The following is a 15,935-nucleotide window of genomic DNA, read 5'->3' on the forward strand; positions in this document are numbered from 1 at the left end:
CTGCATTGCACTGTGCAGGGTAGACCCACCCTCCGACACGTGCAGCGCATTGTTTCGTAACCTTTTTTACAGCCGCAATGGTCCAGGTATGATAATTCACGCCATATCTGCCTGGCTTCAGACCATTGCGGTTCCCAACTGTCATTAGATGACTTCCAACCCCAAGAGGATGGCAATGGCACAGAGGCATCATCAAGAATAAGGGCATTGCCCCATAAGTGGCCCGCTTGATATGTGACACGGAGCGCGTGTTTACGTAATGCTGCCGAGTGCCGATGTTGGTGGGATGCTGGTTACCTACCAATTGATTTTTAGTAGCAAATAGTTCCTTGCGTACCAAGTTCACCGACGAATGCGCTGTTTGAGGGTCATATAGGTAGCAGGTGAACTTATGGGGAAATGCCCTTATTCTTGATGATGCCTCCTTATCCTTATCCTTGATGGGGTCTCCTTGTCATCTTTCTCCACACAGGACGATTTTATGCTGTTCCGGCGTCAATATTTGTGTTTTTCAGGTCATTTTGGACCGTTGTCAGCCAAGTAGCAGGGCGTCTTCCACGGCCCCGTTTCGTCGTTGGTAGATCCAATGCCACTCGTACCATGTGATCTGAAGACCGCCTGAGTACGTGACCGTACCAGCGTAGTCGCTTTTCCTTCAGTTTTTCTTCAATAGGAGCGATTTTAAAACTGCCTCTCACGTATTCGTTACGGATCCTATCCCTCCGGGTGACTCCAGCTGTCCAGCGAAGTATGCGCATCTCTGTTATATGCAGTTTTTGAACGTGTTGTTTTGTTGATGCCCAGCATTCGGTTCCATAAAGTATGGCGGGTCGCACTGCGGTTTTATATAATTTAACCTTTATTTTTAAAGGCATTCTGTTATCACACAACACCAGTCAACTGCCTCCACTTCATCCAGCCTACTGTGGTTCTATGAGTTACGTCTCTATCAATTTTACCATCGTTGCTGATTATCGACCCTAAGTATTTAAGTTTTTTTACTGTAGGCAGTGGGACATCATTTATGTAGAGCTTGATTGTGTTGGGATCTGTTGTACCGTCAAACGAGCTAATAGGTACCTCATAGGTAAGCGTGCTCCACCGTAGACCGCATCATCACTTACCATCAGGTGGGATCGGGGTCAAACGCCTGCCTATTCATCATTCAAAAAAAAAAAAAAACATGACGTGTTCTGTTTTCTTACGGCTTACTCTCAAACCATTTTCCTCTAATGATTTAGTCCAAATGTTTAGTTGATTTTGGAGGTTTTCGACATTATCTGATATTAGGGCGACCTCATCAGCATATAATATGTTCCATGGCACTGGTTTTTGGTGAGCCCTTGTTAGGTAATCTATGGTGACGTTAAATAATAACGGGCTTAATATTGACCCTTGATGCACTCCGTTGCTTATTTCAAACTTTTCACAGGTTCCAGCTGGACAAACTATCTGGGTGGTGACATTGGTATACATATCCTGAATTAATGCTATATACTGTTCAGGTACTTCATGAAACCTCAATACTACACACATTGAAATAGTACTGGAGGGGCGGGACAGTTTGGCGTAGTTCATTTCTATACCTATATATTCAATTTAATTATATTAGGTAGGTATATTTTGTTCTGATTTCATATGAATTTTCTTTTTTTTACAGTTCAACCACATCGGACGAAGATGATAAACAGAAGTAAATGTGACGTCCCACGGGTTAAAGGTACCTTATGGCGGTTGGCGCTTAAGCTATTATTAACGCCGCTCCAATACTATCGCGGTGCTATGCGACGTAAGCGCCAGCCTCCATAAGGTTCCTTTTTACGTGGAACGTCGCAAATAATAAGCGGCAATACATTTATTTATAGCTCAATAAATAAAGTAAACTAGAGACGCGTTGCGGCGTCAAAACGCCGCTAGAGTATGGTTCTAAAAGTTAGGTTGCCTGTCCACTGGAGCAGAGCGGTAAGCGGGGAAAAAATCCAGCAATAGAATTTCATTAAAATTTCAGAGCGGAGATTTTTCCTCGCTCATCGCTCCGCCACCTCGCTCCGCTCCTGTGGACAGGCAGCCTAAGACTGAACGCTTAATGAAATCAGGAAATGTGACGTCTTCAGATGAATCACTGGCTGTCACTATCTATTTGATGCTGACCTTACCCACAGCATATGAAATCTTCCACATAATTATTTCTTATAAAATGGCGACACGTTTGTATAATTTTAGCGTATTATATTTCGGTCGCGTAGCACCTACCAGCATGTTTTGTGATCGTTAGTTTTGATGCAAAAAAGACATAATTATTGTCTTTCTTTTCGCATCTTTCTAAACTAAAAATCATAATACGGTAAATCAAGATTTCGTGGATAGGATGCCTTCTTGTCATTTGGCTCTCATGCCTAAAATTTCATAGGGCTAGAGTATAATTTATATTTAATTTTCTTTTTCCTATTATTCATGAGACTGAAGTTTACAAACATTTTACAAACATTCCGTGACATTCCGTGTCTGGGCTATACCGCGAAAATCGAAGTTCAAATTGCGGGCATCTTCCTCTGTCACTCTAATTACGCCTTCATTGGAGTAAAAGAGAAAGGTCCCCGCAATTTGCGAATTTCGGTTTTCGCGGTAGACCCTCTGACCTAATAATAGACATAGTATATTCACGTAGTTATAGACATGAAACCGAGCGACCAGGGTATGGATGGTATAGAAAGGAGAATCAGAATTGTTGCAAAAGTGACCGCTTTCAGCTTTAAATAATAGTTCCTAATCTCTCCGGTGGCGCTAGTTAGGCTCTGGGACATGAGTATAACATGAACCATATAAGGCAACAAATAACCCGACCAAATTACGTAGGTTGTTTTTAGTAGTATTTCGGTGTATGGTGGCGCCGCCTAATTACTGTTTTTTGATGGACACTTTTCGTACATAGAGATTTGGCTCCTTTATATAGTCTCCATGGACCAGGGGTAAGAGAAAGACATATTCATGTATTGACAGTTTCATGTATGGCAACATAATCCTCTTTAGGGTTCCGTACCCAAAGGGTAAAAACGGGACCCTATTACTAAGACAACGCTGTCCGTCTGTCTGTCACCAGGCTGTATCTCACGAACCGTGATAGCTAGACAGTTGAAATTTTAACAGATGATGTATTTATGTTGCCGCTACAACAACAAATACTAAAAAGTACGGAACCCTCGGTGGGCGAGTCCGACTCGCACTTGGCCGGTTTTTTCTCTTTCACTCTTATAAATTTCGGTATTTCGCCATCGCCTCCATTTCATTCGGCATTTTTTCATGGTCGGGTTATAACATCATAGCAAACCCGACCATGAAAAAATGCCCGGTCGGTGATAAAAATAAAGCATGGCACTATTTTCTCTTTCCTCTTATAGGAATCGCAATACAATCGCAATCTTTAAGAACAAATTAAATTATTTTCTATGAAAATATTTTAATTTGTGGTTTTTCAAGTAGACACACTACTATTTAAACTATAAACTGAAATAAATGTCATATACGAAGGAAAAAAAATGATCAAAGCCTCCAGTGTCCAGAGCTACCTATCTTTCTCTATCAAAGAGTGTCAGGCCCTTGAACCTACTTTAGTTTTTTTTTAATTTACTTTTTTGAAAGTCTGTACAACGACTGGACCGCGACCTTGGTACCGTCAAAATATCTCTTTCTCGCTCTCGGCGAACGGCCCCCACCTTAAGCGCCTAACACATTACCGCACCGCACCGGTCATTGTGCGATGCACCTATAAGTAAGAGCAAGAAAGAGATATTGCTTTCTTGCTCTTACTTACCCATAAGTAAGTCACACAATGACCTTGGTGCGGTGCGGTAATGTGTTAGCCGCTTTATAGCCGTATTTATTAGACTATCGTAAAAGCCGTTAGAGACTACCACACCTCACCGCGACCTTGGTGCGATGCGGCGCACGTATCGATAGTGCGCAAGGTGGTCACCGTACGTACGTTAAGGACGCAGCTTTAAGTTAGAGCGAGAAAGGAATATTATAGCCGTATTTAACAGACTATCGTAAAAGCCGTTAGAGACTACCACACCTCACCGCGGCCTTGGTGCGGTGCGGCGCACGTATCGATAGTGTGCAAGGTTGTCACTGTACATACGTTAAGGACGCAGCTATAAGTTAGAGCGAGTAAGAGATTTTGACCGCACCAATACGGATTTTCGAGATATTCTCTTTCTCGCTCTCACTTATGGGTGTGGCGCACCAAGATCGCGGTGCGGTGCGGTAGTCTGTTACGGCTTTTACATACGATCGCACATACGCCGCACCGCACCAAGGGCGCGGACCGATGCGGAAAATGGGGTTGGCCGGTAGACATAATTAGCAGAGGGCGCCACCATAGCTTGCCCTGTCAATCCCTACAATTGAGTCAAATTTTTGTTTTTTTAATTCCCTGGATGCCAGCCCTTTAAGCTAAATCTCATAGAAACAGGGGCAAGCTATGATGGCGCCATCTCTGCAAACCTATGACAGTTGCCAACCCCATTGGCTGACCGTTTACCTTAAAGATCCGACATCATATAACATCCTCATAAGAACAAACCTCGCCATACGTGCTTTTTAAAGTAAATATAGATGCTTTTCCCCACCGTTTTGTATGGTTTATGGTGGGCTGGTGGGCTACAAATTCTGTCCCTCACGGGCGCACCCGGTAAGCCACTTCTATAGGATCCTACCTTCTATGTGCCAAAGCAACAATAAAATATTTTTTAAGAAAAAAAAACCGACTTCAATGGGGGATGCCGCTGAAAGCATTCTTAGATTCCAGACAATGAAATGACAATGACAATAAAAATGAAACCGACCTACTTTTCTAGTAGCACGTTTTGTAAGGGTCGCAGTTCTAACCTAACCTAACCTACTTTTCTAGTAGCATTTCGTTTCTGTAAGGGTCACAGCTCTAACCTAACCTAACCTACTTTTCTGATAGCAGTTCTGTTCTGTGAGAATCGCAGTTCAAAAGCTACCCACCCACCTAACCCACTTTTCTAGTAGCATTTCCGGGTCCGGGTCTGGGTCCGGATCCGAGTCCGGGTCCGTGTCCGGCTGTCCGGGTCCAGGTTTGGGTCAGTTCGGTCCGGGTCCGGGTCCGAGTTGGGGTCCATGTTCAGACCCGGGTCCGGGTCCGAGTCCGGGTCCAAGTTTGGGTTTGGGTCCATAAGGAAGAGAACAAATCGCCAAACGTGAACTATGTGTCATTGAAGAGTTCCATTCTGATCATCATCAGCAGTTCCACTTCATCAAATGTCACTTTTTTAAATGTAAATGCTGGATTTGTTGATGAGAATACTAAAATCACTATATTATGCCTGTAACATTTGAGGAGTTCCCTCGATTCCTCATGGATCCCATCATCAGAACTGCTTTTTGACAAAAACGGGACCAATCTGTATGTATATACTTACAATCAATAAAGAATTTTCAAAATCGGTCCAGAAATGACGGAGTTATGGAGTAACAAACATTTAAAAAAATAATTTTTAAGAAAAAAAACCGACTTCAATGGGGGATGCCGCTGAAAGTTCACTTATTGTTGATGGTGCACTCTTAGATTCCAGACAATGAAATGAAAAAGACAGCATCTTTTGCCTAATGATGTAGAAAAGGAGGTAAAACCATCCACTTTTCTAGTAGCATTTCATTTCTGTAAGGGTCGCAGTTCTAACCTAACCTAACCTACTTTTATGATAGCATTTCGTTTCTGTAAGGGTCACAGCTCTAACCTAACCTACTTTTCTGATAGCAGTTCTGTTCTGTGACCCACCTAAGCCACTTTTCTATTAGCATTTCCGGGTCCGGATCAGAGTCCGGGTCCGTGTCCGGCTGTCCGGGTCCAAGTTTGGGTCAGAGTTCGGTCCGGGTCCGGGTCCGAGTTGGGGTCCATGTTCAGACCCGGGTCCGGGTCCGAGTCCGGGTCCAAGTTTAGGTCTGGGTCCATAAGGAAGAGAACAAATCGCCAAACGTGAACGATGTGTCATTGAAGAGTTCCATTCTGATCATTATCAGCAGTTTCCATTTCATCAAATGTCACTTTTTCAAATGTAAATGCTGGATTTGTTGATAAAAAAACAAAAATCACTATATGTATGCCTTTCACATTTGAGGAGTTCCCTCGGTTCCTCGTGGGTCTCATCATCAGAACTCGAGCTTGACAAAAATATGTCTTAAAAACTTAAGTTGCTTAACAAACATAACAAAGAGGACAAATCGCTAAACGTGAACTATGCGTCATTGAAGAGTTCCGTTCTGATCATCATCAGCAGTTCCACTTCATCAAATGTCACTTTTTAAAATGGAAGTGCTGGATTTGTTTATAAAAATACAAAAATCACTATATGTATGCCTTTCGCATTTGAGGAGTTCCCTCGATTCCTCGTGGATCCCATCATCAGAACTCGAGCTTGACAAAAATATGCCTTAAAAACTTGATGAAAATACTAAAATCACTATATGTATGCCTTTAACATTTGAGGAGTTCCCTCGATTCCTCATGGATCCCATCATCAGAACTGCGTTTTGACAAAAACGGGACCAATCTGTATATATATACTTACAATCAAAAAAAGAATTTTCAAAATCGGTCCAGAAATGACGGAGTTATGGAGTAACAAACATTAAAAAAAAAAAAAAAAAAAAAATATACAACCGAATTGATAACCTCCTCCTTTTGAAATCTTGAAGTCGGTTAGAAATAGGTGTATATCAAATTTATAGCTAAACTAAAAAAGTTAATAAAATGTTGCGTATATTATTAGAAAAAACAGTTATTCAGGTTTAGGTTACCGCTTAAATTTTAGATTTCCATCAAAAACTAAGAAAGTTATGCAAAAAGAACTAAAGTGCGCCAACAATTCTACCTATAACGACACACATACACACACACACACGACGTACATTACTTTAACGTCCGACTTTTGGTTTGGTTGTAAAACCCAAATAATCGAATATTTTTTCACATCATTTCGATTTCTTTGTAAGTTTCTCTTAAACTGTTGTATATTTTGGTACACAGTGAAATATAGAACATTTAATTGGCTTTAATTTAATACCCCACACGTGTATGTGCAATGCATAGTTGGGGTGCAATATGCAATATTCGCAACGAGGCGGGAGTCATTTTGATGACGTCATTCCGCTGAAGTAGATGGCCGGCGCCGCTGTCTCCCGGCAGTTTTGGAGACCCAGTACCACGCCCAACAACATACTAAAAGTTGAAAGCGGTTTTCGGATCTGAACTATATTCCTATAAGGCAGTGCACTATAGGTCTACTTGGGCGGTTTACGAGTCATTTATTTTGTTCGATATCTTGTAATCAAAAATCTTTGATAAGTTACAAGAAATCAAACAAAAAAGTGACTTGTAAACCGCCCAAGTAGACCTAATATTATGTAGGATGAAAGTACACGTACGGATGCATATGTAGATGTGTGTGTCATAGTTAGTTTCGGGAGCAAATCAGGGATGGTGTTGGTGCTTTCAAATGAGTTTCCATAAAATGCTTCAATAACCGGACCAGAACACCGATGATTTTTATAACTTGATTTAGACGTTGCTATCATTTTCAATTTATACAAACAAATTGATAAGTCACAATAAACATGACCCTATGTGTCAGTGTCAACACTGTCAAATAAAAATGCACTAAACATGACGGCACTGCAAATCCTGCCAGGTCGGCCAGGCAACGTCGCCAACGTCATAGAGTGGCAACTCCGCACGCAACGTATTTGTACACGACATTTGTGACACACACATACGTAAAATTGATGAAAAAATTACGTTGATTTATGTATGATTTCTGTATGAAACAAAGTTTTTCTATTAATTTAGCGCAAACGAATATTCGAAAGTACATAAATGAGCAAATATTTGTGTAGTAATAGTGTGTAGTGCCTTAATTAAAGCAGATTGAATTTTGTATGAAAATCGAACCACCTTAATAACCGTAGTCATAACTGTAGTCATTTACAAAATAATCGAAAACAAATTATTTTTAACCGTGCATGGACTTATAAGTACTGCTAAAACATGCTTCTAACTTAATAAATTATAACTTTACCGCAATAAATGTTATTTCAAAATATACGGGAAAATTTATGAGCTATCCAAAAATATAAGTTTTATTGGTGTCTGATGTTACACAACCAAGTAATTATAAATTTTGTTCAGGGTGGGTCACTGCGCACCGTCATATAAATCCCAACAAACAATTAGGCGATACTTAGCACCTATTTTATTACCTAAAGACATAGACTGGCTCTAAAATAGCTACATATTTTGGTCTTAGCCTACAGGCTCGGGTGACATAAAAGTGTAAGAGGTTCATCTAAAGCTTTATAGTTTAAGGTCTACAGTAGCTCAAGTAGCTGTTTTGGCTACTTGGCCGCTATAATGCATGTTAAGCAGCTAGTGTATATAGCTCAGAGTGAATTGTACAACGTTAACATCTATATGAGTAGGTAATAAGCATCTGCAGTTTGCACTTAAGGTTCTAAATAGGCAATAAAATGTCTTCTAAAGCTCCTTGCATTGCAATCGCTACTTAACTCTCTTGTATCACTTACAGTCGAACAGAGAAGTTATGAGTCGCTATTATAACATGTAGTAGCAGAGAAGGTATTAACAATTTAATACCTTAGTACATCTTATACTGTTTTAGTCTTACTTACAAGCCAAGCCTACAACGCCAAACGCCATATTAAGGTGGCATCAATAGGTAAGCAAAACAAAAACTATAAATTATAACGTAAAATAGTAAATAAAAATGGATAGATAGTTTAACTCTATATTGACCTATTGTTACTATTACTATTTATACTTGAAACCGGACTTCACGGATATTGTTATTACCTACCAACCTAATTAATTTCGCCATCATAAATCCGCAGATAACGCCGGCATCAATGCACTAAAATACTTACTTGTTTTTATGCATTCGCCATTAGTTTTTACTTCTAGCTATCTGGTTACGATAGGTAATAGCACATTATTTTCCTTCTTGAGTGTTACAAATACCTACTTACCTTACCTTACCTACCTACCTTAAATCATTATATACCCATTCTCATTTTTATCGATATAATATACTTAACAGCACCTCACATTTGGGAATGTACCTGATGTCAAAGTATAATAGAATGCTGCTGGTCTACCGAGGCGCCCGCCGCGCCGTTTGTACTTGCTTGACGAAATAAATTGGTCCTGGCATATATGTTTAAGTTGTACGGTAACAAAATCAATATTCTTGGAAAGTTAATAAATAGTTTATTGATTTTTATTCTGAAACATTTCACGCTATATCTACTATATTATCTTTTTCACAAATTATTTTGGTCACTAAGGAAACCTCTTAGGTAAAAATGAAACGTTTTCTTTATTATTTTTAAAATGGTAATTTTCGGCCTCAGATTTCAAACAATAGAGTATGACGACGGCCGGGCTCCATTTACATGACGATGCACACTGCACAGTGCCCATGCTGAACAAAAGTCATCATTACTTGGTAATACAACATTATACAGCAATAAAACTTATGTTTTTGGATAGCTCATAAAATTTGCCGTATATTTTGATAATATATTTATTGCTGTAAAGTTATAATTTATTGAGTTAGTAGCATATTTTAGCAGTACTTATGTCCATGCATGGTAAAAAATCATATGTTTTCAATTATTTTGTAAATGACTACAGTAACGATTACGGTTATTAAAACACAATTATAGCACGTTTAATATTCTTTCAAATGGTATGTAACACCAATTAATCAGTAGAATAGAACCTGAGAATCCAAATCCAATCCCGCCATTTATGTGTCCGTGCGTAGTGACCCATGCTGAACAGAATTCGTCTTAACTTGGTTATAAAAAATCATACACCAATAAAACTTATATTTTTGGAAAGCTAATGAAATATCCCGTTTATTATGTAATAACATTAATTGAATTGATTGATTAATTGATTGAGTTAGAAGCATGTTTTATCAGTACTTATGCCATCCATGCACGGTAAAAAATCATATATTTTAAAATATTTTGTAAACGACTATAGTTATGACAATGGTTATTTTAAAACAATAATAGTACGTTTAATGTTCTTTCAAACGACACCTCACACGAACCGATCGGTCCCATAGGACTCAAGATGTGAACAAATATCAATGATGGTACGCCGCCATCTTTGCCCCCCTTTTTCTCGACCCGTCCCCCCCTCCATAAACTAAAACCGGTCAATTCGTACTCTGGAGACCACGAGAAACACATCCATACCAGTTTTAGGTAGAAGAGATATCTACGAAAATCGTGAAGGAGACGACTTTTGTTTAATCTGCCTCTAGTCTATACAGTTAATAAGCAGATAGTGAAAGATGTGAATAAGAACTAAATATAAAATGATTGCATAAAAAAATGTTTCCTTATTATACTACTAACTATGAACGTTACCTTATTCTTAAAACTACAAAATATTCAAAACACTTACCCTATTCGGGGAAATACTGGAACTTAACACATTTTTAGAATTATTTTGCACCATATTAAAATTTGTCACTTCATGTCGTCTTAGACTTTAAAATAGTATAGATTTATTTAGTCGATTTGACCTCGCGCTGTCAAAACCGTGGTAGGAATGTCGCCATAGACATAGTATAGTAGTTATAGACATGAAACCGAGCGAACAGGGGTAAGAGAAAGTTGCCCTGGTTGCCATGAAAACCAGCGCCATGGAATATAAATTATTTATATCCTATTCTATTCTTACCAGTCCCCATCCTACACCATACCCGCACATATGCCAGATATTCATATTCTTACCATACTCATAGGCATAATACCATACTCATGCTATACACATTTTTATACTCACATCGAACATCTTAGACCTTTACTTTACCTACTATTTGTTGGAACTGCAAAAGTAACATTGTAATAGCATATATTCATAGGGGACTACAAACTTACTTAAGCAGTTCCTAAATCATTAAAACGTGACTGATATTGCAATATTTTTAGGTTTTTTATGGCTTGTTAAGCTAAAAACTACTTATGTTTAAAATTTGAAGCTTGTTGGTTGGCTAGAAGTACCTTAGAATTATGATGATCGGTGAGTGAGTGAGTGTGTCAGTGACAAAAGTAAGGAACTTTGACGTGCAATAATTCTTAAACTACAAGTTCAAATTTAATGTTCTTGGGAATATATGTAAGCCATATCATGCCCTATACGTCACTGAAAATTCAGGGCTCTAGCTTTAGCCAGCACAAAATTACAGGACGTCGAAAATGGCCTGAATGGCTTCGAGAAAAGGATGGTACGGCCGTGCCTCTTTGTTTTGCTCGACTTGGCGACTTGGCGACTTGGCTTGGCCTTATACCTAATATTGGTTTTTTTGCACCAGGTGGTCAATAATGACGTTTGAACGCGCTGTGTCTGCGCCGCCGCCGCCGCCGCCTCCTCCTCCTGAACCTCCGGACATCGTGGCAGAAAGTTCGTTGCTGAATAACCTCCATGAAATTATGCAGGTACGAACGGAATACGTGACACTGAATCTAGAGGGATCAGCACAGTTCAACATGTATGAGAAATCTACATGTGATTACAAATACTATATTAAAAACCACCGGCCAAGTACGAGTCGGACTAGCGCACCGAGGGTTCCGTACTTTTTAGTATTTGTTGTTATAGCGGCAACAGAAATACATCATCTGTAAAAATTGCAACTGTCTAGCTATCACGGTTTATGAGATACAGCCTGGTGACAGACAGACGGACGGACAGACGGACAGTGGATTCTTAGTAATAGGGCCCCGTTTTTACCCATTGGGTAGGGAACCCTAAAAAAAAACACAAAAAATACATATTCTTTTAATAGATCCAAATGAATATTAAAATAGAAAATTAATTCAAAACATTAATTCCCACAATCGAGTTTTTTTAATATGCTGTTCTCAAACATAATACCTATATATCTCCTTAGTGAAAAACCACACGGTTTGTGCGAAGGGCGCTATTATTTACATTTATATGGCAACAGTTCAGTATAGTCTGTACTATGTGGATTGGCAACTCATTTGACTTACATCTACTTTTATTCACCGTAATCAAAAACAGAACTCATTTATTTGGTGTCTACACTTTTTTATAGTCGGTACTTCTTTTTTAATGTGGATGAATGGAATTAGTAGACAGAAAGAAAGACGAACAGAAAGATAAAATGGAAGAAAGGCTCTCTCAAGATTTCCAAACAAATATAAAGTTTTTCTGGAAGTCCGTTCGTTTAGCCAGGGGTAACACCCAGAATTTTGAGCTAAAGTCAATAAAAGACAAGAATGGAAGATTAGGGAATGAGGAAGAATGCATCTTAGAAAGATAGAAAGAGTATTTTGAAAGTTTGTTTGATAAAGAGGAGGCAAGCACGTCAATTTCGGAGTTGAATGAAAGCATTGAAAACGTGTGGGAGAACGAAGATAGTATTAGCATGGATGAAATTGTGAAAGCGTTGAAAGGAATGAAATCAGGGAAGGCTGCAGGGTATGATAGAGTTTCTGTCGAGATGCTGAAAGCTGGACAAGGCATTGTAGCAAGTCAGTTGTACCGCCTTTTCAATATGTGCTTCAGAACCGGTCAAGTGCCCAGGGACTGGTGCAAGGCCGTCATTGTACCTTTTTACAAAGGAAAGGGATCACAACTGGATTGCAAAAACTACAGAGGCATTAGCTTACTCAGCGTCGTCGGCAAATTGTATGCAAAGATATTGAAGATGTAGTGACAAAAATTGAGAAAGGTATGTTGAGATGGTTTGGATTACCCTCCCACAGATTGTAAAAGTGAAATTACCATTAAAACGACCGGACGCGATCTCATACCGAATAAATAATTACGCTACAGCAGTGAGCGCCGATAGTATCTATGAATGAATGAATGAATGAATGAATGAATGAATGATCGTTTATTTGCATTAAACAAGCGTGTATATACATAGGTGTTCAATATTTAATTACAGGACGATTCTTGTTTTACCATGTCTGGCGTACAAATATTATTACTTACTAACTATCTAAACTAACTATGTACAAGATAATAAAACTAAACTTACACACTACGATTATTCATGCAGTTCTGTACATAATATATTTCAAATACATTTTGATAACATTAATTAATAATTAAAATTAAATTACAATTTACAATTGATTATATATTCATCTACAGAATAGTAACAATTCTCCATTAAATGGTTAAACAATGATTTTTTAAATGTCTGTAGGTGCATTTTTTTAAATTCATCAGATAGAATATTAAATAATTTGATAGCCATACAGTAGACGTTTTTCCTAGATAACGCTAGTTTAGTTATAGGTAGAAGCAATTTATTTCTATGCGTCCCTCTCTGCGAGTGGGTTGTAATAATTTCAAAAAGTGACATATGCTTCTTAACAAAAATACACATTTCAAAAATATAGAGTGACGGAAGAGGCAGTATATGTTTGGATTGGAACAAAGGTTTACAGGGTGCTAAAAAGTCAGCTCCACATAGATTTCGGATACATTTCTTTTGTAATTTAAATATAATATCTGCATCTACTGAGTTACCCCAAAGTATGAGCCCATGTCGTAATATGGATGCCACATAACCATGGTACGCTGAAAGAGCTGCTTCTTCCGAGACAACATTTCGCACTCGATGCAAAACGTACACAAATCGGTCAAGCCGTATACGCAAATCGTCAATATGATTTTTCCAATTACAGAAACAGTCCAGAGTTATGCCTAAGAATTTAGCTGATTCTACTTCTTCAATAAAATTATAGTGTTATTATATGTTACCTTCAAATTCATAGTCTTACTTTTACACGTTAAAAATTGAATAACTTTAGTTTTGTTTAGATTAATGTTTAGGTGATTGTTTTCTAGCCAGCTTACTATGTCTCTTAATGCATTGTTTATATCATGATTAAAGGTCATAATGTCTTTACATTTTATGAGTAAGGTAGTATTGTCGGCGAATAGGATACATTCATGTTTTGTAGCATTTGGTAGGTCGTTAATGTATAGTAAGAATAACAGTGGACCTAGTATGCTTCCTTGCGGTACTCCTGTAGAGTTGTGTTTATAACATGACCTATAAGTTATTTTGTGGTTACCAGTTACTCTCGAAATTTCCACGCACTGTTGCCGGTTACTAAGATAACTACTTAACCATTCATAAGCAACACCTCTTATGCCATATTTAAATAATTTATTTAGGAGTATTCTATGGTTTACGAAATCAAATGCTTTGGTCATATCTAATAGTGTTGCGACTACAGGAACATTATTATCCAGGCTTTCTATGACAGATTTTACCAAGTGAAAGCATGCCTTAGTAGTAGAACTATTTTTGCGAAACCCAAACTGCTCATCTTTCAATATGTTATATTGTAATAAGAAGCTGCATATTTTGTTATGCATTACTTTCTCTAATATCTTCGAAAAGACCGGTATAAGAGTGATAGGTCTGTAATTGGTAACTTCACACTTATTTCCCTTTTTGTGTAATGGTTTAACCACTGAGTATTTAAGGCGTTCCGGAAAAATGCCTTGTGCGAATGAGAGATTTATGATGTGACTTAAGGGCGTCAAAATACTTGTAGCACATAATTTAAGGACTTTAGTGCATATGTCATCGTAGCCTGTAGAGTTTGTATTACGTAAGCTTAGTATTACCTTCATCACATCTAAATTATTTACGGGTGTAAGAAACATACTGTGTTCATTTTGAGATATATTCTTGGCTTGATTTACTTGTGGTTGTGATTGATGCGTTACATTAATGAAGTAGTCATTCATTTTATCAGCTATATCTTGAGGATTATTGAAAGTGTCAGTACCAATCACTATTTTGGAGATCTCTTCAGCCATCGGCACTGCATTACAATTGTCTTTTATAATTAACCATGACGCTTTACATTTGTTACTTGACTTATTTATAAATCGACTATTTGAGATTTGTCGCGCTGTATGAAGACACTTTTTTAAAATTTTAGTATAGTTTTTATACTGTGCTAGGAGGCATTTAATGTGCGTCGTCCGAGATGCCTTTCTGTACAATATTCTTTTGTTCATACAACTGATTTTTACTCCCTTTGTAAGCCATTTATTCTTTATAGGCTTGGTGACTCTTTTTACTTTAATGTTAGGAAAGCAAAGATTATAGAATAACAAAAATACATCATGAAATTTATCAAATGCTGAATTAGTATCAGTTTCTTCTAGTGCGTCGCTAAATGATAAAGCAGCAATACATTCGTAAAATTTATGTAAGTTATCTTGGCTAAAGTCTCTTTTAAATTCATGCCTAAATACGGGTTTTTTCTTCACAGAGGCATCATATTCTAATTTACATGTCAGACTTTGACCAGTTTCATGATCTGAAAGGGCTAAGGTGTGGATGTTCGTTTTGACATCTGTTATATTACTAGCCATCAAATCAATGCAGGTCATTTTTCGGGTCGGTTGAAGGATATGATTTCTTATATTGTAGTTTGATAGGATTGATGTTAATTCCTTCTTTATTCTATTGTCTTTTAATATATTTATATTCCAGTCTCCGCATAGTACTACGCGCTTTTTGTTATTTTTAGTTATCAACGGTAATAATTGATTAAATAAAGAGAAAAATACGCTTACGTTTGACGTTGGTGTTCTGTATATACATACTATAATTAAATTATATTGAAGTAATTCAATATGATTTAATTATAGTATGTATATGATCCATGTAGTGTGAAGAGTAAGGGATTTACGCTGAAGCTCCTACTGAAAGTTGGTAATTTGTGAGGCTGTTAGCCGCCACGTGTAATGCCAGGTTTACACTGAACAGTGTTTAAGTTCTTGAACACTATTGTGGATCATTATTTTCTTC

The 15,935-nt window shown here is 37.9% G+C and overlaps 1 protein-coding gene across 4 annotated transcripts in view; it reads left to right on the top strand.

Annotated features, from left to right (window-relative positions):
* The window catches only part of LOC134754152 (diacylglycerol kinase eta), a 259,912-nt gene that overhangs the window by 154,960 nt on the left and 89,017 nt on the right, over positions 1 to 15,935 (top strand). For all 4 annotated transcript variants that reach the window (XM_063690255.1, XM_063690256.1, XM_063690257.1 and 1 more), the window contains one exon: positions 11,430 to 11,553. In XM_063690255.1, the coding sequence (XP_063546325.1) occupies positions 11,430 to 11,553 (124 nt within the window). The remainder of the gene's footprint in view (positions 1 to 11,429; positions 11,554 to 15,935) is intronic.

This window comes from Cydia strobilella, chromosome Z (assembly GCF_947568885.1).
Source record: "Cydia strobilella chromosome Z, ilCydStro3.1, whole genome shotgun sequence".
Classification (NCBI taxonomy): domain Eukaryota; kingdom Metazoa; phylum Arthropoda; class Insecta; order Lepidoptera; family Tortricidae; genus Cydia; species Cydia strobilella.